Source organism: Lates calcarifer, linkage group LG10 (genome assembly GCF_001640805.2).
Source record: "Lates calcarifer isolate ASB-BC8 linkage group LG10, TLL_Latcal_v3, whole genome shotgun sequence".
Taxonomy (NCBI): domain Eukaryota; kingdom Metazoa; phylum Chordata; class Actinopteri; family Centropomidae; genus Lates; species Lates calcarifer.
The window spans coordinates 26,037,274-26,059,849 of NC_066842.1; the positions used below are offsets into that span (position 1 = coordinate 26,037,274).

Sequence of the window (22,576 nt, forward strand, 5' to 3'; positions counted from 1 at the left end):
GAAAGTCAGGACAACTTTTTTAAAAAAACACACATGCTCTGTTGCCAGTGGCTCAACTGCTGAGCTGAGCTATTCCAAGACCTCTCCTGCAAGTTTTTTGATTATTATTATTTATTATACAACCACATGAACCCACCCTGCAGGACAACCCGCCACCCCATAACAGTCACCCTCAGGGAAACACTGTATATATAAATGTTGTATTTGGTTGTTAATTACACAGGTGGCTGTTACAGGCTGTGACAGACTGTAGCATCAATGTAAACACATGCAGAAAATAGAAGCAGTACCTTAAAATTATGCCAAAGCACAGCACTGGAGTAAAGTTTATTTGTATATTTTACAGATATGAAATCACAGAGTGCTTTACATGAATAAGATAACATTCTCAATTAAAAACAAAATTTTAAAAAAGGAATAATTACAATCACAAACAAGAATTAAAAATTATACAAAAAAGAAAAGTCCATAAGAAGCAATAAATAAAAGCTGCAACTGTTTAAGAAGTGAACTAAAACTCTGTCGGAATAAGAGAAATTTTCAACTGCTTCATAAATACGTCACAGGAACCTAGAGGGGAAAGTCAATGACCTCAATGCACAATGCACATGCACTGAGGTCATTTCAATTTCTCAGGGACTGATTTATTGAATACAAATACCCAGTGGTCTCTCCCTCTGTCTCTCTCTCCCTTTCCCTTTCCCTCTCTCTCTCTCTCTCTCTCTCTCTCTCTCTCCCTCTCCCTCTCTCTCTCTCTGAGGATGTAGCAGCTCAGTTTACAGAGTTGATTACTGTCTGGAGAGACAAGATTTTCAGCCATGACAAGAAGATGGACAGATAACAACAGATGAGTTCCTTAGAGTGGGGCCAACAACCACAAACACACACACGCACACACACACACACACATTCAGAATTCATCTATTCCTTATCACAATCTAGCCCGTCACCCCACAGCATTTTATTTATATCTTTGTCTCTCTGTGTGTTCCTCTGCAGTGATGAACCTGTGCATTTGATGGCCTATCTCTTTTCACAAGAGTGAAACTCCTGAGAAAAACAGCAATCACTACCAAGCCAGATGAGGTCACTCAGTAAGATGGAGAGAGATATTTGTCAAAGGAAATGAAACCAAGAAAGTTGGTGACGATGGAGCTCAGCTGGCATGTTTGTTACATCAGAGTGAAGCCTCATCTTTTACTGGTGACCATGATGTGGTTGGATGACAGTTTATCATAACATTAAGACAAACAACCACCAACAGAAACATAACTCCCCTTCTGTTGTCGCTGGTGTCATTGAATCTGGTTTTCTGTCCGTCCAACACTTTGGTTCAGAGACTTTGGTTGAGGTTGATTCCCAGTTGTTCTGTGACCTTCAGACCTTTTATTTACTGCCATCATCAAAACTGCTGCTTGAACAACACTTATTCTGGGTGAGATTTTCTTTGATGTTCATGACCCGCAGCTTCACCTTGATGACCCCATGTTCTTCCTTCTTCTGTTCAGGACATAAACTGTCTTGTGGTGCTACCCTCAAGACTCCCAAGAAGATAAGCCTTTTTGATTTTAATGACCTGATGTTCTTTCTTTAACCATCACTGGAATAGCTGCAGTTCTAGAACAGAGCATTTTCATTCATTATCTATACCACTTATCTGGCAAGGGTTGCATGGGTGCTGGAGCCTCTCCCAGCTGTCATTGGTCAAGAGGTGGGGTACACCCTGTCGGATCGCCAGTCCATGGCAGAGCCAACATATACAGACAAACAACCATACCTATGGGCAACCCAGCTACAGTTTCTAATGCTAATTTGTTCTTGTTGCTAATTCAGATAGTCACATTTAAATTGTAAATCCAACCATTTCCCTGTAAATGTTTGAAAACAAAAAGAAATTTAAATGAATACTTAAAACATCACCAGTGTGGCTTAACTAATTAACATGATGAATAATTTTCTATCACAGACTATCACAGACTTTCTTTCTTCTCTAACACACAACTATTATCCTATTATTCTTTTCAGAGACAATGTGGGCTGTTGCCTTTACAGCAGAACAATAAGAGGAGAAGACAGTGTTTTAGTTATCTTGTGTTCAGATACATCCAAGTCATCTGTGCTGAGTAACACTAAGACAGAAATAAACCAGACAACTAGTCTGGATTCTGTGATAAATATGATGATCACACAGGAGAGTCGACCTTTCTGAGATGGACTTATGATGCGTACAAGGGGCAGAACATAAACGTACACAGGCAAATTAGTGATGGTGATGAAAAAAAACAAATCCATGTTGACAGCAACCATCAACTATTAAACCTGAGATATCCAAGTATTTACAGATTAGAACTAGTAAAATGTGGAACATGAAATATCCATAATAGTGTTATGACCAAAGAAGTAGAGGACAAATTATGTATTTACCAAATGTATCTTTAGGGTTCAACTATCAAACAGTTATTACAGAAAAAATAGCCCTACTGTTTTGTTAATGTATGAAACTGCTGCGCAAAATGATGAGTAAAACATTCACATTCAAATTCAGTATTTTACTGCCACATCAGCATGACATGAGAATCTGTTGTGGTAAATGAATAACAAAATACACAACATTCAAAACAATAAATAAGTATCTGAGCAGTGTAGAAAATATTGAGGACGACATCAGCACTGCATCGGGGGAGTAGACAGCTACGTCACCAGGAGACTGCATCAGCAGCAGAGATCCCACATCATTCTGCAGGAGCTGTGACTAACCAGCAAGAGCTGCCACACCAGAGAGGAAGACATGATCCTTCACTTGCTTCCCACACACTAACAGTTATGGGATTTGTGGGGTTGTTAGGGGTAGGGCGTGGGGGCCTCATACATTGTGTGTTGTAGAGTGTGACAGTAGTCAATCAACTGAGTTTATAATCCTGATGATCACAGCCCTGGTTGATTTTGTGACACCTGTGGTTACAGGTGGTAACAGCAGGTGTGGTTTAACACTGCTTTTCGTGAACTCTCCTTGAGCTGGTATTTTATCTGAAATACAACCAACAAGGAAGTGGTGCATCTGTTTACAGTGCAGACAAACAAATTCATGCTGTTTTAATGAGGAACTCAGTCATTCTCAATCATTTGATGAACAACTCAAATCTGATTTTATGCTGCACACAGTACATGTAAATCACAGAGGTAGTTATCTTGCAGAGGAGTGTGAGGTGAGCAGCTTCTCACCTGCTTCCCACGTCTCACTCCTCATTCCATTATTCACTGTAATATTTCAAAATTATCTGCTGATGAAAAATGCTGAAGATGACTGACATCTTGTTTTGCAGATGTATTTTGGATGAATAATCGTGGTCAGTGTTAACCTCCCTGACAATACTTAGTCTTTCCTTTGACTGCACAATAAATAAAAGCAGAGATAACAGTGAATAGTTAACAGTATGTCCCTGGGACCATCAGTGGAGCAGAACTATTTATGAATGTGGGTAGAGAGTTCCATATGTGTATTGTGTACATAGATATTTGTGGCTGTAAATATTTTGCTCCAAGAGCTGGAAATACTAGTCATCAGTTATAGCTCTCCATCAGTCTTTTTACATGTCATGTCTACTTCATGTCTGCTGTGGCAGAGATCTGCAAATTTTGTTTGAGGTCAGTGATGTTGTTAAATCCAAGAGTTCACTTACTTTAAGACTTTGTGGCTTAGATGAAGAGGAGGGGGTAACACAGTGGTGCGGTGGTTGCACTGTTGCCTTACAGCAAGAAGGTTCCGGGTTCCGGTTTGCCCGGGGCTTATCTGTGTGGAGTTCTCACTGTGCCTGTGTGGGTTCCTCCCACAGTCCAAAGACATCCTGGTTATTTGGTGACTCTAAATTGCCTGTAGATGTGAATGTGAGTGTGAATGGTTGTTTGTCTACATGTGTTGGCCCTGCAATGGATGGGCGATCCATACAGAGTGTACCCCGCCTCTTGCCCAATGACAGCTAGGATAGGCTCCAGCCAGTGTAGATTAATATGTAAACAAAAGCATTAAAAGCCTATTTCGTTGTAAAATTAGTTAATGAATGGAAATGTTTTATTACTATGTCTATACTATTACTATTTCTGACACATGCAGCATGAGTTTCTATAAAACCATTGTGCATATGACAGCAGTTTGAATCCAACATCGACTCCATCACTAACAATGAAACTACTGTATGGAGAGGAAACAGTCACAGTAACAGTTGTTGTAAATATATTGAATAGATATTACAGAAACCAATCCAACCATTTGATTTGAAGAAAGCATAAGGGTGATCACTTTAAACATATTTTCATGTCATTCATTCATGGTTTGTTTTTTCAGATTGAGCTTAGTACACACTCACAGAATCAGTGCAGCACTGACAGTTACACAAAGTCACTGTCACAACTCATAACAGATTAATTTACATTTGTGGTAATAGCTGTTATACAGTCAGAACACTGTGCCACTGTAAAAAGAGCTGTGACTGGGAGGTGCTTCAACAAACGTTTTTTATTGACCTTTGCTAAGTTGCTAAATACTATACTTTACTACACAGTATCGTATAGTACTATACAATACAGTATAGTACTGTAGCACACATGCATACTATGAAACCACAGACAAGAAAACATGGAATGTTTAAAACAATCAAACATGATCTTTCTGCAACAATACTGATAAAGCCACTTTTAGAATCATTACATTTGAAAATCTGTGATTACAACACACCTAATCACAACAGACCAGCAGCTCTCCAGGGCTAAATAATGACAGACACACACTCTCTCGCACACACACAGACTGGCATGTCCAGAGGAGTTCTACAATGCTACTATCAGCCAAGCTACATACTGTAATTAACCAAAATGAAAACATCTAATATTAATCTAAAAGTGTATTTTCGGGTGCATAGTACAGAAATAAATGAGGGAGTCATTGTGCCCTGTGTTAAATATTTTCAATCCACCATTGTTCCTCTAGTAGCCATTGGGGATTTAATAAACCTAAACCTAAACCTAAAGTCTTAGACATTTGCCTCTTTTTATGCACTCTCCCCTCTGATAGCTAACACTGCAAACAATACACGCACATGCCCACACATACAGTCACATCCAGACATACTGTATGTCAACTCGGTGAAAGAAAGACTTTATATCAGTTAAATTGTCAGTCAATATACACATTCAGATTACAAAGAAACTGTGGTTTTTAAAGGTATAATATGCAGATTTCCTGAAAACAATGTATAGACTCATACAGAAATAATCCCTCTCAGTCATCATGTATGACCTCCAGCTAATCACAGAGCTCAGTGTATACATATATATATAAATACATACATATATATATATATATATATATTATATATATATATATATATATATATATATTATATATATATATATATACACACACATATATATATATTTAATTTAATTTACACTAATTACATGCTCCATCATTACACAGCAAAAAACTGAAAAAGAAAATTCAAAACTGAGCGCATTGATTATTGGCATGACACCAGCTTCCTAACATTCAGCACTGTCACAGGCTGCCATCCTAATCCTGACCTCTCTATGCCTGGTGGGAACCACTCCTGGTTAAAGTGCGGCACCTTCTGCCCCAGTCACTGTTAGAGAAATTACAGGATTACACTGTGCTTTGACAGCAGTTAGAAAGTTTTTCCTCTCCACTGTTGTCTCATGCTGCTCATGGTGGAACTGTTGGGTCTCTCTCTGTAAATATAAGATTATAAAGAGTACGATCTAGACCTGCTCTATATGAAGAGTGCCTTGAGATAACTTCTGTGGTGATTTGGCACTATATAAATAAAATTGAACTGAATTGAATTGATAGTCTGTTGGTTAAGATGTACACCTGCAGTTGGACTTTTATTGCATGTCCACCACACACACATAGTGGTTTGGGCTGTTTCTTTTAATTAAACATCAGCGCTGCTGGATGTATGTTCATATTCATTTAGCACATTTTGAAAAGCCTAAATTTTCTTGTGAATAGCAGGACGAGATTCTGCATACTCAGTGGTTGTTAAGAAAACTTTTGGGGGCACAAAACTCAACCACCTTTTGTGGACTAAACATGTAAAACAATCCAGTAACAACTTACGTATCAATTACAGCATTGTACATCATTATTTACAGTAACTATAACAAAGAGAAAGGAATGAGAGAAAGAAAATGTTGGCCATATGTACATGCAGTATGTTGTTTAAGACTTTGATTTGTAAAGTTAGACTCTCAAAACTTAATTAATTAATTAGGCCTTAATTAATTGCCTTGGTGCATGTTTATCTGATATGCTGGTAACTAGATCACAAATCATTTACCTAATAACTCCTCATACTGACTGGGTCTTCTGAAAAAAGCTATTTACACTCAGTCTCTCACATTAATGCACATTAATTAATGCCAGGCTAATATCACTCAGCACAATGTAGGTGTTAGCACAGGCTGGGACACATGTTGACTGGTGTCAGTGTTTTAAAGGGTCAACTGACTTCTGGGACAAGTTTATAGAAGTTATTAATTACCATAAAGATTTAAATCCATAAGCACCTGAATACCTGAGTCTGAATACCACTGAACTGAACACTGAAGTATGGAAAAATGCCATGCATGGTAATGCTAGAAAGATACTAATTAATGAATTAAATTATTTGAATATTAAAATATAATATATATATTTCAATCAATATCGATATTTAAATATTCTATCTATTTAATTCGATACTTGAAATTAAGTCTTTGAAATTTCGTAACTTGGAATTTTCCTATTAAAAGAAAAAAATCCTGTGCCATGATTTCAAAGGTAATTTCAACATGTGTGTGTTTAATATCAAACCTCAGCACAAACACTGGAAGCAGACAGATTTGCCCTGATAACAATCCCTCTAATACCAAAACCTTTTATACCTGTTGTTGCTATTATTATTTTGTTGTTGTTGTTGTTATTTTAACATATACAGAGGTGTATGTGTAAATGTATAAAGTAATTTAACTGCTCCCAGTGTCTCTCAGGCCTGTCATTTCTCTGTAGAAATGTTGAGCTAAGAAAACAGGAAACATGCTGCACAGAGATTTAATTAATATCAATCTTCTCCTCTGACCCAGGGTAAGACAGAATCACCCAAAAGATTAATAGTAATTATCAACGATGCCTGTCCTCATGCAGAGTCTCTAAAACAACCCTTTTTAATGTATAACTCATGGCAGTTAGCCCAAACATATATGAATGGACTGGTTTGGACACATTTCCTGACTCTGGGCTAACTCTGAACCAAACTCTTAGCTCAGAATAAAAATCATCAGCAAAGTGAAAACCCACAGGCATGTATGTGAGTAATCTAACAGCTAGCTGAACAGAGAGGAGCACTTTAATGTACCATATCTTATAAACTTTACAGTATTTTACATTTAACGCTCTTGTGCTGTCTCTGTCAGTGAAAATAAGCAGGTTGAGTCAGATTTATATAGAGAACCACCACCAGATCTCTTCAGTTTGTTTAGAAGTTGATGGCTCACTCATAGTAGAATTACATATCTGGCCAATATTGGACTTTTGTTAAAAATATTTCTAAATGCTGCATTTAATGTTTTACTGTTCTGACAACAATACAAGTCAGAGGTTCACCTTGGTGTAAAAATATCAAACTATTTAATTTATTTATTTTCATTTCATTTATTCCTATTTTATTCAACATATCTTACCAGTCAATGTTTGTGTTGCTCATGCTAATTAAGTAACTTTTGCTGTTTGTCCACATAATTCTAGAAATTGTCACCAAAATGTCATGCTATGTCCATCTAAAGGGATTTAGATTTGCCCTGCTTAATAAAAAAAATAAATAATAATAATCCAAGGACAAATGTGTCAATCTGACAATCATTGACAGGACAACCAAGTGTTTCCCATCTCAAGTCAGACTTACTCACCATGTCATCCCTTTTCTCTGTGATTACTGTGCATTGTAGCTACAGAGTAACACAGTTCATTTCCCTCCTTGCCTGATCTTTAACACTGGTCTGTGATCTACATTACATCTCCTAAAATGAATTGTACTAATATTTTGCTCAAGGTTGAGTCTGAGCTTGTTGTTGTACTAAAGAAAACTTTCATACTGTATCTCAGCATTGAATCAAAGTTGACATGATCAGTTGTAAAAGATCCAAGGAAAGGTTTAATCGAAAGCAACTGGACTTAGTTATAGTCTAGAAGACGTTTCACCTCTCATCCAAGAGGCTTCATCAGTTCGTGTTCGCAGCTGACCAGGCTGGGACTGGTCCAACTGATTTTTGGTGTGGAGACCCAAGTATTTAACCTCTGTGGGGGCTTTCACCAGACCGATGATGTCATGGATCTTTTGTGTTCCACGTGTCAACGACAGTCGTTAGGTTGACAGTTGTTGGTAGAAAACCATTAGTTTCAACTTCGTTAGTGGCCCCAGTGTTCAAAGACATTGATGTGTAGTAAATAAAAAAAAAAAAAAAAACATAGTACATAGACACAAGATCACATGAGCCATTTGGTGAAAGGGTTGTTTTTCCTAGAGGCCAAAATTGTTAAGTCTCCTGGGAAGGGATGATGAAGGGCTGGCATTGGTATATTGTATATTACTCATCATCTTTCAACCTATTTACACATGACTTCAGAGGTCGAGGCAGGGTTAGGTTTCTTCTCTTGTCATCAGCTGTTTTCTGACCGCATGGAAACATCTCAGTTGAATAGTTTTGTTGCTGTTGTTGTCAAATTTTGGTGCAAAATTCTAAATATTTACATTTTTTCCTGTTTATCATTTGTTATATCTCTGCATGTAAAATTCACTGTGGTATCTTTTGGGGAAGGCTGATCCAAATCCAAATCACCAGTTGGACCAACATCAAAGCTGAAAGTGTCTGAGTTGATGTCAGTGGGATGCTCTTTCTGGACATTGACTGTCTCCTGATGGCTGCTTCCACTCTGCTTTGTGCTCGTATCAGTTGCAATATTCAGAATGGCTCTCCTTGCCTTTTCATTGGTTCCATTGCTGCTGGCCTGGGAGGTGCAGGGGTCTCGGACGGTGCTGAGGCCACTCTGGATTGTCGACAGTGTCCTCTGATTTCCCTCTGGTCGCTGGCAACGGTAAAGCCCACGAAATGCAGAGCGAAACTTCTGAGACATGGCGTTATATATGACAGGGTTTATAGCACTGTTGGCATAGATGCAAGTCCGACAAAACAGGAGGAACCAGGCATTCAGATAAGGTGTGGACACAAAAGAGTTGATCAGAACTAAAGTCCTGTAGGGCATCCAGAGGAGAGCAAACAGGATCACCACCACTGCCAGCATCTTGGTCACCTGGAGGGAGGAAGCAGAGATACAGTTCATTAAAACTCTGACACGGTAGCTATTTTGAATAAATAAAGTCTCAGTAAAAAAAAATATTGGCCCTGATGAAAGCTGAAGTCTTCACCTTCATACTGTACATCAGCTACTGTAAATAACTGTAAATACAAGGCTCATGTAAACTCAATAAACATGACCTTGCAACCTCTAATACTAACCCTATGTGAAGAAAGACATGCGCACTGTGGCTCAGGAGGTAGATCAGGTTGCCCACTGATCAGGTGGTCAGTGGTTTGATCCCCAGCTCCTCCAGTGCTCAAGTATACTGAGCCCCAAACTGTTCCCTAATATCATACCATCAGTGTCTGTGTATGTGATAAAGGCAATGCATTTTACATGACACTGTGTAAGATCTCTGTGTGTGTGTGTGTGCGTGTGTGCATGTGTATGTGTGAGTGTGAATTTGACATCAATAATTAACATGTTTAGTGTGCCTCTGAGTGCATGTTAAGAGGGGGTTAACTGAGACTTCTTTGCAAAACAGCTCATTTGAGGAGAGAGACAAAGGACAGAAAAGATGAGTGAGGGAATGGGATGAAAGGAAAGTAAATGAAATGATGGGGAAAAGAAAGAAAATCAAACAAAGTTCCCAAAAGTTAAAGAACAGGTATAATATAATATCACACAAAATCATAATATTTGATTACTATAGCTATTCCTGTCAAATGTTCTGTTCTTACACGCAGTTTAAATTAAAAACAGTGGCAGAGTTACAACTCAAAGTTTGAGTCATTTTAATGTGTCTGTCAGACAGTGGGAGATAAAAGCAGCTTGTCTTCTTCTGTGACCGGAACATTTTATCAGCTGCAGCTGTCTTACTTTTAAAGATTTCTAGCTGTTTTATTTTAAAACAAGGCACCTGAAAATGCTCGTAAATGTTCACTTGAGGGCTTCATGTAAAACATTCAGACTGAGGCTAAAGCTGCATGTCGCAGGCAATAAGTCCATACTGGATGCATTTTTTCTCACACAACCCAGAATTACTATCATCCAGAAATATGACCAAGAGCTACAATGTTAAATGCAAAGAAACATCTAAAACCACAGCTTGTATTGTCTGTTTTTATTTAGCATTTCTTATTTTTGGTTTGTGAGTCAGTCCTTTGCACTCAGTTTTCTGAATTTGGATATTAGATTCCATATCCTACAAAGAACTCTAGGAAGTGATCATAAAACTCAAGGGCTGTCAGCATTTGTCCAGGGGCACTCCCCAAAAATTGAAATCACTGATTTCTAACACCTTTCTACTAACGACTGATAACTTTGTGGAAAAAAATGGCACTTTGTCTGAACGCTAATCTTCCTTCTAGTTATTGAGGGAACAACATGCCAGTTACATCATCCAGTAGCTACACTGAAGTTTCCTAAACTGATGCCTGCTCAACAGAAAAACTATAAGTACATTTAATCTAACAATGGAGGGTCTCTGACTGTTCAACATAATCTCAATCCTTCAGACAAAAGGATGGCTAAAGTGTATTGGTGGATTAGTCAGTCCTCAGTTTTAATTTAGCCAGATACTATGGCGACTGTGTCACATTTTGGGGCAAGGAGCCACAGGGGGAGGACCCAAAATACAGACATTCACAAAAATTATCAGTTCAGGGGATTTATTAAACGAAAACAAAAAAATAAAAACTCACTGACAGTTAAGCCCATAGAACACAAAAGTCCTTAATCCAAATCCATACACCAAATGGGAAGGGGTAAGCAGACACTAGGGGAGCACATACACAACACAGGACCAAAAGGTATTCGTAGGACTCACACAAGACTCTGCAAAGAACTGGGGAGACACAGGACTTGATATGTACACTGGGATAATTCTGAACAAGACACAGGTTGGACCAAAAAAAAGGGAAAGAGAAAAAGACCAAGTACAAGACCAAGAAACATGAGGGAAAGGAACACCAAAATAGAACCAGAAACGCAGTAGAAATAATGACCAAAATAACACAGTAACCTAAACACTAGAAACAAGAGAAAATACTAAATAACAGAAAATAAGGTCACGCAGCAACAAAGGTGAGTCCCCTCAGGAGACCAGGCAAGGGGGCGACGACAGGTCCCTTCAAGAGGCCAAGCAGGAGGGGGACTGCGGTCCCCCCAGGAAACTGAGTAGGAGGGATAGAGCGATGGCGGGACCCCACAGGAAGACAACGATGAAGGTGGGTCCTCACTGGAAGAAGAGCAGGGGTCGGTCAAGCCATCAACAGGCCAGCAAGAACTAGAGTTGACCAGACCTCTAACTGGGGATCTGGAGCAGGAGTTAACTGGACCTCTGGCTGGAGATCTGGAGCAGGTGTCTGCCAAACTGCAGACCAGAGAGCAGCTGGTGTTGGACAGACTGCCAACTGGAGATCTGATGGGGTCAGCTGGACCGCTGAATGGAAGTGATGAGCAGGGGTCAGCAGTCTGATGACAAGAGACATGGAGCTGGAGTTGGCCAGACTGCTGATGGGATTGGTGTCAGCCGGGTTGCTGACTGGAGATCAGGAGGGAAAGTCAGCAGTCACCAAGACAGGCTGTTGACAGGAGGTGAGTTGCAGAGGTTGAATAACGTTGATCTAAACGTGAGACTAACAGTCTCACGTCTTCAGACAGTCTCTTCTAGTATGAATAGATCTGTAGAGCTACATTATATTGTCTTATGAGTGTTGTACAGTTCAGCACAACAATCACTGAAACACAGAGATCATCTCTCTGAGGATCATCAGTCAGACCTGAACACAAATAACACACATCACAGTAAACCTGGAGTAGACTATAGTAACTGTTTAATCAAGCTACTGAACAACCTTAAAGACAAGGGGAAAAACTAATTCTGGTAGATTTCAAATTCATAGTTACAGTATAGTAAAATAAACACAAACGAAGAACATATACATTAACAATTCATATAACAAATAGGCAATAAACAGATTAGACACAGCATTACTAACACGATTAAAAAAATTAACAGGAGCAAAGTCCTGCACAAAGATATGAATAGATGAATTATTCAGCATCAACATGCTGGTCCAAATACTTCCTGGTCACCATGTACTGGTCTGTCTGAGGAGCCACCCACAGGTGACAACTGCACATCTTTGTGATGCCAACTGCCACAGCCTGCAGGAGCATCCACAATACCTGAGGAAATGATCACCACCCTCCACAGAGTCATTCATTTCTCAAAAGCAGAGGAGTTGGAGGAGGTGGGGGCAGGCTTTTTACACATCATAGGCCATAAGGCATTTCACTGTGCTGCTGGTGCCGCTGATGGATGCCATTTAATTATTCTTCCTCCTGCAGACCCACAGAAAAAACCCTACATCAATAGAAAACTGTTCCCCTTGGTACTGCTGCAGGCTATCTGTGATGCCAGGGGGACGTTTCTGGATGTATTCGTCAGTAATGCAGTGTCTGTGCATGAAGCAGGTCCTTTACCCACCAACAGGCTTCTTTCTCTAAGGAGAAGGGGGATATCCATTCCTGCATCACCCCATCTCCAAGACCCCATACCATCAGCCTGGAGCAGGTAAGAGCGTTATCCCCCTCTCATTACACCTGCAACCACACACATCAGTGACTTTGACACAAACATTTGATGGGTGGAATCGTACAGACCAGGATCATCATCAATGTGTGTTAAAACATGTTGGTGCTCCATCTCCCTGCAAGCATCAGAAACCTGCTTTCTGTTTGCCCCTGCTGCATCCTCCACAGCATCTATGTGGCAGCAGATGATGTTCTGGGTGGAGGAGGAAGTAAGATCGGGCAACAATGACAGTGAGGATGACTTGGATGAAAACGTAGATCACAGGAAGCTGCACCTGAGCCAGCCCTGCTGCCAAAGTCCCTGCTCCTGCAGAGTTGCCTGCATGTTTGTCAACATGACCACATCTAGGAAATAGTTTTCTGTTTAGATGTAGTAACGAGAAAAATACTGTTACAGCATTTCCATTTTTAGCTGGCTTAGAGAGGATGTGGCTAACATGCGTAACAAATGAGCTAACAAGCTAGCTAACATTCACTAACAATAAATGCAAGGTCAACTTACTTTCCAGAAGGATGCCTGTGGTTGGCAGTGAGGTGTCATAAATCAGTGATGAAGACTTTGGGGTAAAACTGGCTGAAGCTGCTGGAGTGTAAACTACCCCAAAGAAAAACTATCCCTGGCCTGTCTTCCTCACAGTGAGCAAACAGTGCACAGTGGGTGTGGTAGCTGTAAATGTTTTCACCACAAACTTATGTAGTTACTGATGTGCTCCTTTGTCTTGGAGGTAACACATTTACTACTGGAGGTATAGACCAATCACACAAGACTCAGTGACAACAACAGGTATGGCTGCCTCTTACTCAGCTGCTCATGTTTTCCACACCACAGCAGAAAAAAATGAAACCAGAGTGTGGTAGGTTGATACTGGATATCATGCACATGCCTCCTCTCAGCAAAATGCTATTTGAGATAAGGGTCTGTGACCATGACTTCAGCAGTGAGCCAGTGACAACCAGCTCAGCAGGTAGATAAAAAAGTCAAATTTCTGCACAACAAAGCATTTAATTGAACACAAAGGAGGCGGGAGGAGAGCTTTCTAATTATCTCTGTGCTGCGATAATGGGACAGAAAGCATCGGGTGACGTTCTGAATATCATGGCTGTAATTATGTGGAGGCAGAACACTTGACTCCAGCGTTAAAAGCAAAACTGGGGTTTTTGTTTTGTTTTGTTTTGTTTTTTCTCTTTGCTAATAACAGCGTCAGCGTCACAGAGCTCCATCCCTGGATCCTCTGCTAACTGTGCCAGAGAATTAGCATTTAGCCTCTGATGCTACTGATTTGCCCGGGGCAACAATGTCCAAGCTTCCCCTCTCCTACATGCACTTGAGGAGATCACAGACATGAAAAACTCTCAGAGATTAAAACTATACAGTAATCTCACAGCACATTGTAATAATGCCATTCTTTAATGTACACAAGTTTATCAAACTCCTATCAGATTAAGCTGGCCTATCAAATGATGAATGAAAGAGCATGAAGTGCCTATTGAAGAAGTGAGAGTGAAATCATCTGCAGTATTAAGCACACTTCAATGTAAATCCCAAATCACATTATGCAAATCTGGTCCTCGATGGGGCTCCTTGAACACACCAGATTAAGATCTCCTCTCTGCTCTCACATGAGATTTCAGTCTCACAAAGGCCTGTGTTCAGTCACACACTCACACACATTCACAGAGAAAAAAAATAGCCATGTGTTGGTAGGCCTGCATGGGAAACACTCAAAATCTATTCCGTTCAATGGTTATTCTTCCATTGATACGAGAGAGAGGGGCCATTTTTCCAAGTTTTGTCCATGTCAGAGGTGTATACTCTACCAGGCTGCTCCAGTTTAATCTAGAAACTGCAGACACAACTCTTAGCTGCAACACAGGAGTTAGTTAGTTAATTAGTTACACATACCATCACACAACCATGACATAAATATATACATACAACTCACAGTGACAGATAACATAATATGAAAACAGGACACAAAGCCCCTGTCAACCATCAGTAAAATTACCATTTTCTACAGAGACCTTGTTATAGATGAGTGGCAGTCAAAGCATTAGCTTAGATAGAATAAAACACTCCCATCTTAACCATAATTATAAAAAATGAGTAACTGCATTAGATCTGGTTCTTTGCTACAAGGTTCGAGCCTCTGTGCTTCAGTCAGTTACAAAGGTCTCATTTGTAGTGATGAACCCACAAAGAAAGATCGCCTAACATTGTTAGCTTCAGCCCTACAGAAAATTTGACCTTAATCCAGTTCATTGTTTGGTTTTAAAAACCACAAACTGAGAGCATGGTTCACTCTCACATCTCACTGACTTCATTTACAGGCACCAAACTGACAAGACATGGTTAGAACCTGCCCTGTAAAATACAAAAGCCCCATTAAGTTATGTGAACTTACTCTATAACTGCACTTGTTGGAAAAAGTTTTGGATATTGAGTTCAAGTTTACAAGTTTTCAAAAAAGTTTTCAAAAATATATCTTTAAAATTTATCCATTGTCTTGACTAATTGTGAGTTTTGTCTGTGTTAACTCATGTGACTCGTGTGTGTCACCTAGCTAGTTAGCTGCACGGTCAGAATAAAGACTAATTTATGTATGCATATGAGCATACATATCTGAGTTACTACTTAGTATGTTTTTAATATCTCAAAGCTGTAGCTGTTAGAGTGGACACTAAAGGATGAGGCAAAAAATGCAAATAGTTCTGTTGTTGTCTTAGAGTTTGGCCTGCGCTTATTTTGTTTCTTCTGAGGCCTTGTTTTGAAACTTGCATTGCTTCCATGTTTACTTGATAACTGTTTTATTCCTCCCTGCCTGTGCTGGTGTACTGTGACATTTCTTGGTGCATTACTACCATCTATAGATCAGTGGAATAGTGTGAGACCATTGGCAGGAATATGTATTTGAAATTAAATGTGTTGTGAGGTCACAGAGTGAGCTGTAATAAACAGAAGAGATTGACTAAAGATTACTGTGCCCCCTCTCTGCTGCTCACATACACAGCCTTTTCTTCTAAAGGTCAAACATGCTTTAATATGGCTTAATATTTACAGCTACAGTTGGTTGAGTGGCAGCATGTCAATGAACACTCTCAGCACAGAGTAGAAAATAAGAGGAAATGGCTGGACATCAGAGTTGACTCCAAGAAACATGTAGCTGTAAAACATCAAAGCAAATTGTTGCACCAGTAGGGTCAGAGGTCATGCCCCTCAGTGAGTGTCTGGCCTCTCTAACTGGAAAATGTCTCAACAGTGGTGCTATTGTGCATGAGGCTCTGGTAATAGATACGCTAACATGTCTGTCTCATGTGCAAAGAACATTTTATCAGCCTGTTCCAGGTTTAACAAAAAAATAGTAACATTAATCAGCTAATCATTGGTATTGATCTGTAAGTTAGAGATGGCCATTTTGTGCTGGAGAGTGGTTAAAATCATACATATTTCCCTTGATGGGCATACTAGTGGCTCAGAATTATGTAGGACTATTCCAAAACTGGGTGAAAGTAAATGGAAGGTGGAGGGCGGGGGAGGCTATCCAAAAAGAGAAAATGGCTGTCAGCTCCAGACAGCATGCCTGTATTTATCTGTAGTGTCAAAGGGTGTGAGCAAGTGTCTGTGTTGGTTAGTCCCATTCTGTACATTTTCTGTTGAATAATATGTGCGTGGTGAACGGATAATAATAATAATAATATAGGTTAAATGAAATGTGTGATTTAATGTTCATACATTCCACCAATCTCTCTGCACTATCCCCATATAATCTGCTACCATTGATATCTGCTCCAAACAGCCTCCGATCACACCCCTCCTGTGGTTATATCCTACTGCCTCTCTGACTTCTCTCTATGACCTCTGTATCTTGTGTGTGTCATTGTAAGTTAGAACAGTTGTTGGACACAGCTTTATATTTCCACACTCAGACAGGAGTTTCAGTTGAACAGCAAGGATTAAGACCTGATTAGGCTTTTTTTGAATAATAATAATGTTAAGAGGAACCAGGCTTTACAGTGATTCAATTTAACTTCAAGTTGAAAGGCCAACCTCTTTTCTTATTGTTCAAATATATGAGTATGTGAATAATTTTATTTAAAAATGTTGAAACCCTCTGACATTCACAGACAGATACTTCTGTAGGGAACATAGGTGTCTTTACTATGGCTTTTCAAATGCCATATAACTTTTTAAAGAACAAAATGTGGACACAATGCCAGTGCCCTCTAGACTAAAGAGAGCTTTGCTTGTAACAAAAGGCTTATGAAGGTAGATGCTTTCAAGACTGAAAAGCCTGAGAGAATGTTTTCTACATCCATGAGCACAGAAAAAAGCAGCAAAACCATGCAACCTTAGAGAGAGGGGGTGGGAGTGGGGGGTTCTCTGACTGCTCAGCCTGAGAAAAAGAAGCCATAATCACCACAATTGCCTTCGGGATCTCATAACAGCTGGGACAGAGAACCGACAAGAGGTCTCTTTTCTGTTAGGAGGGAATCATGGCCTCTGTATTCTAGGAAGATCACATCCAGAGCCAGAGACGGGACTGGGGTCAAATGTGACTAAAGCTACTACATAGCAATGACTGGACAGATAAGACAAGATGTTAGAACCAGAGAGGAGAGTGCAGAGAGGGTTAATGGGAAAAGGGGTAAATGCGGGATGAGGCACAGACCTGTTTCCTGGAGGAAAGCACGGCCTTTGGCCGGCCCTGGCGACTCCCCTTCCCTGCTTCAGGGGTTTCCCTGCAACTCCGCCGCAGGGTGGTGGCGCTGGTGTCAGGATGGTTGGGCAAAGGGCTGAAGGGACATAAGCTGAGTGTTAGGGCATTCATCCACAGTGAATGACAGAAGTTCATTGGTTGGTTTGGTTTCCTGATTCAGTTTGCGTGTGAGGAGGAGGTTGGATTTAACATGTGCTGTGGGGTTTCCTTACAGGTCTGAGTTTTTGAATGCAATTAACAAACCTTTAACTAGAACTGCCATTAATATTTTATGTTGGTACTGAATACCTTTGAAACTGTCAGGAGATCTGTCCCCTGAATGAGCATACATTGTTTTTCTCCCTGAGTATAATTCAGTCAGAGTGACCTTTGACTTTCTAAAACAATCTGTTAGACCAGATTTATAAGAGAGAATCAAACGCCATAAAATGAATTTCTTCCTGAGCCACATTTTAACACACAACACTGACACATCATTGCATCATAAAGTTGTTATGGTAAACAACTCCTTTCACCATACACTTTAGTCATTTGACACATTATTAATATTAAATTACTGGTTAGTGCAGCTTAAAAAGAAAAGTATTATAATTTTATTAGAAATGTGTCCGTTACTTGTCAGTAATCTGAAGTGAGTTTTCAAGTTTAAGGTCTTAAAGATGTACTCTAGATCCACTGGATCCTGTGTTTCCTATAATCAGATGTGTCTTTCATTTGGTCCCCTGCCTGGTAAAACCCATTTCTTTCACACTTCATGCCTCCATTTTGTAACACAGACTTTCTGTTATAAATATTGACGCTTCAAGGTCAAACTGAGACTTAAATAACCCTGATGACATTATCAGGGTCATTCACTCAGACTTCACACATGACATTATACAGTCTCTGTCAGGTGAGTGTTACTACTCAAGATCACTAAACTGATCCTCATCTGTAAAATGGGACAAGTGACCCTCCGTAGTTCCTTAAATAATGTAGTGATTTCTTCATATGGTTTGAGAAGATGTTCTGCAGTACCTGAGGTAGAGGATTCGTGCTATCAGGCTGTACAGCACGATGGCAAGGAGCAGCGGGATGACATAGAAAATGGCAAAGTCGATGAGGTAGATGGGCAGGTAGAGCTCCCGTTTCACTTTGTAGCCACACTGCACATGTCCATCCTGGCTGACCTGAGTATCACAGTTATCACAGAGACGCTGTAATAAAACAGACCAGTGGCTCACTGGCTGGCTCTGGGCTGAAAACCATGTAATAATACTTCTCTCAGAAAGGCCACAGAGCTCTTAAAAAGCTTTTCACATCCCCCTGCAATTTAACCAGCATTTGTACAAAAGAGGTCTTGGTAATCACAAATGTTTTATTCCTCTGTTCATGACTCATGCATTCAAATACTATGTGGTCGCTGTAAAGGCTACTATTTTGTTTATTTTTGAGTAAAGACTACTTTGAGTGTGTTCACATAGCTGTAAAACACTCAATCAGCAATTGAATGTTACTCTGATGAAGCCCTTGTTCAGTTAAATCAGTAACACAGAGACTCTCATGGAAAACACAGTGTGTTTCTCTAACCTGAATGTCCACCAGGAAAAACCATAGCATGCAGTAGACACAGGTGAAGATCCAAACCCCAGCGATGATCCGCTTGGCTCGGGACACTGTGCACACTGTCTGAGCCTTCATTGGATGGCAAATAGCTATGTACCTGCAGGCACAGAGAAAATGGGGAGTTCAAACACAAAGTCACATTAACCATGGATGTCATTATATTTGTTGTTGGTAACAGCCTGAACCACTGTGTATATGCTATTTGTCCCTACCTTCCAATACGACCTGTAAGAGTGTAACAGCGACAGCTGTACCAGACCTTCGGTGTCATGGCTACAATTATGAACACACAGTTAAGGTTGTGGGGGAAACAAACTGCAGCCTTCTGTGTTCTGTCAATCCATCCATTCCCCCCATTCTCCTCCTCACAGAGACTTGTCAGTCATTTTAAAAGGAGGTTGGTGAGAAGATACCACAAGCTATTTAACACCGTTAAGATTTTTAAAGAAGTAAAAATCAGCTATGGGTCATGCCACCTCCTCTCTCGCTGAATGTTAAGTTGGGACCCTTGTCGCCTGCATGTTGTATGTTGAGCGCTGTGCTGGACTTATCCTGTTAGATTATTACTAGAAAAACAGAAAGATCTGACATGTGAAGAATCTCACTTAGACTTCAAATTGGTAATTTTTAGTGTTTTATAGTTCATCTATTACTTTATTTAACTACCTTTATAGTTTTTTCTTTGTGCATCAAGATATTAAATTTATTACGGTGATGTTAGAGGGTTTATAGCCTGTTCTGCTGTAGTCCTCATGTTCATCTGACAATATTCAGTTCAGACTTGTGCCATGGTGAAAGTGATATAAATGTTATTAGGTCTGACCCAGCCAGCTTGTTGTTGTGACACTGAGCTCACAATGACTCCAGCATTTATTCAGATTTTGGACAAACATGTTAAACTACCATCAGATTAATATAAAGAGGTGCATGTCTGAAAGCAGAAAGAAGATAAGTACCCCTCCATCATCAATTATAAACAGGAAAAAGCCAAAGATGCACTGGGGATTTTTATGAAACATTTTTGAACTTTTAGGTGATAAAGGTTTCCAAAATAAAGTGGATTATGGGCATGAATGGATCATACAAATGTTTCTGCATGTAGTTGCACTTGTAGCTTCCATCACTGTTGATGTATCAGATTATTTAAAGTTTCTGTCTGATTTTTCATCTTCACAGCCACTGGCCACTGTTTCCATGTATTTCCACACAGAATCAAAGGTTATATAGTCAAAAAGTCAAGAAGTCAAAAAACTATCTGCAGATAAAAAAGAGAATGCGTGTTTTGGTTCCAACACATCCTAACTACATGTTAAAATAGCTTAAATGCTTTTTTAAACGGTGGTTATATGTAACCTCACCTCATCTGTGATCTCAGTACCTCATACCTACAGTTGAGTCACACAGTGTTCCCTCTGCAAACCTTGGGTGAAAAAATCAGAATGACATCTCTGTTATCCAGCAGTAAGTGGCATCTATCAGAGAACTGTATATTGATCTGACAGTGTCAGCTTTCTACCCTGTAGCATAAAATGAGGTTGAAACCAACGTTAACTTGTAATGTTTCCTCTGACTCTGCTGCTCTGATCGCTCTTCATCCAAATTACCATTAGGTCTGCTGTACAGGCCACAGCAGTGGTCAGCACCACCTGTGGAAATACTGGAAGTAAACTGTGTCACCTTGGCAAACTTTTTGTCTTTCAGAGAGTAGATGTCTTTGGGATAACAGCAGAGTTTTGACTTTTTGTGTGAAAGGATCACACAGTAACATACACTGTGATGAAGTACCTCAGATTAAATGATGTGCTCTCAAAGCAACTCTGATTTACTGTCCCTATCCGAAGGACGGCATCATTTGTCGTTGTCTTCCAAAACCATGAAAATCTATTTTTTAAATCTAAATATCAGGGTTTGGATTAAAATAACTACTTTGTCAAGGCTGAGGTTAGGGAACGATTGTGACACCTGCTCACATTAAAAAGCACGCTATATCACCCTTAAACATCAAATGTCATCGGTGTGTTTAAGTGGTCTCACACTGATCACCCTCACACTTTGTCTAGTAAGGGTAAAATGGATGCCAATAGTAACTCCCTACAGTACAAGCCAGTAAAAACAGTTCTGAGAGCAGCTGCTTCGGTTGTTTGTCCATCCTCACCTCTCCACGGTGAAGGCAGTGATGGAACAGGAGGACACATTGATGCCCAGGTACTGAAGGTAGGTGATCCCCAAGCAGCCGGCGTGACCAAAAACCCACGTGCCCGTCAAACTGTCCGACACGTTGGGCAGCCCCGCTGCCACCAGCACCGTCAGATCAGCGATGGCCAGGCTCACCAGGTAACAGTTGGTGGGGGTCCTCATGTGGCGCGTGGTTAGGACCACGAGGACCACCATGATGTTGCCCACGATGCCTACACCACACACCAGCAGGACCAAGAACACCGACACCGTCTTGTACTCTAATAACTCAGAGACGGCCACGCTGGGGCTCAGAGAGATGTTGGTCGGGGTGTCGATTCTGGAGCTCACGTTGTCGGTCATATCTGCTGACGGCTGGCCTCCGTTTGTTAATCAAAGGTTACGTTCATTTGAGTAAAACAAGGTGATGAGGGACAGGACTCTGAAATGTCTCCACGTTTTCCTCTTCACGTAGAGCATTAACTCTCATTCAAAGCCATTCCAGTTTAAAGGAGCACATGATACTGACTGTTTCTCTTCACTGAACCTCAAACATCTCAGTCTTGACTGAGTTAACACCACAGAGGAAGAAACAGTCTCTGACCACTGAGAAACAAACACTGTCCCTTGTTTTCTTGTCTTTAATATTTCCTTCTGTCACTCACTCTCACTGTTTTCTTATTAACTAATGTAAAAGAGTGAAGATGAACATGTTGAATATAATTATCCAAGGACTTCTGAACACCACTCAGCCTGGTGTCCATTCAGTCACCTACAAACAGAAAATGAGTTCAGTTAGTTGGAAAATGTGGAAATGAACTGACAGTAAGCCTCTGACTTTCATGTCTAACACACGCATCAACAGGATTTCTCTCTGTGACTGCCTCAGGTGTCTGAAAATTCTGGCTAGAATCAGTTAAGAAACAATATTTGGAAGCAAAATTGTTCATGCAGACAGATAAACAGATGATGGTTAAAACGAAGTGGGAAATGAAAACAATCCAAGCTGGTGGTTTCAAACAACACTGACATGTAGCTGCCTATACATTTAGTGCTGTACTTGCACATATTTTTCTTTTGATTATTTTTGAGATTATAAGAAATCTTGTGTACAGAGCAGACATTTTGTCAG

General features: G+C 40.1%; 1 protein-coding gene across 1 annotated transcript; it reads right to left on the minus strand.

Annotated features, from left to right (window-relative positions):
• Window positions 1-8,631: 8,631 nt before the first annotated feature.
• trhr2 (thyrotropin releasing hormone receptor 2) lies at window positions 8,632-22,192 on the minus strand. Its single transcript, XM_018703999.2, has 5 exons — window positions 21,425-22,192; window positions 19,234-19,366; window positions 18,682-18,833; window positions 17,617-17,740; window positions 8,632-9,361 (listed from the first exon to the last, which is right to left on the minus strand). The coding sequence occupies exons 1-5, from the start codon at window positions 21,805-21,807 to the stop codon at window positions 8,798-8,800; spliced, it is 1,356 nt and encodes a 451-aa protein (XP_018559515.1). The 5' UTR covers window positions 21,808-22,192; the 3' UTR covers window positions 8,632-8,797.
• Window positions 22,193-22,576: the final 384 nt, after the last annotated feature.

Excerpts from the sequence above, each read along its gene's own strand:
- trhr2 (XM_018703999.2), bottom strand. The coding sequence starts at position 21,807 with ATGACCGACAACGTGAGCTCCAGAATCGACACCCCGACCAACATCTCT. Across the intron at positions 19,367-21,424 it reads ACTGCCTTCACCGTGGAGAG|GTACATAGCTATTTGCCATC; the intron begins GTGAGGATGGAC and ends CTGTGCCTGCAG. Across the intron at positions 9,362-17,616 it reads TGCTTTCCTCCAGGAAACAG|GTGACCAAGATGCTGGCAGT; the intron begins GTCTGTGCCTCA and ends TCCTCCCTCCAG.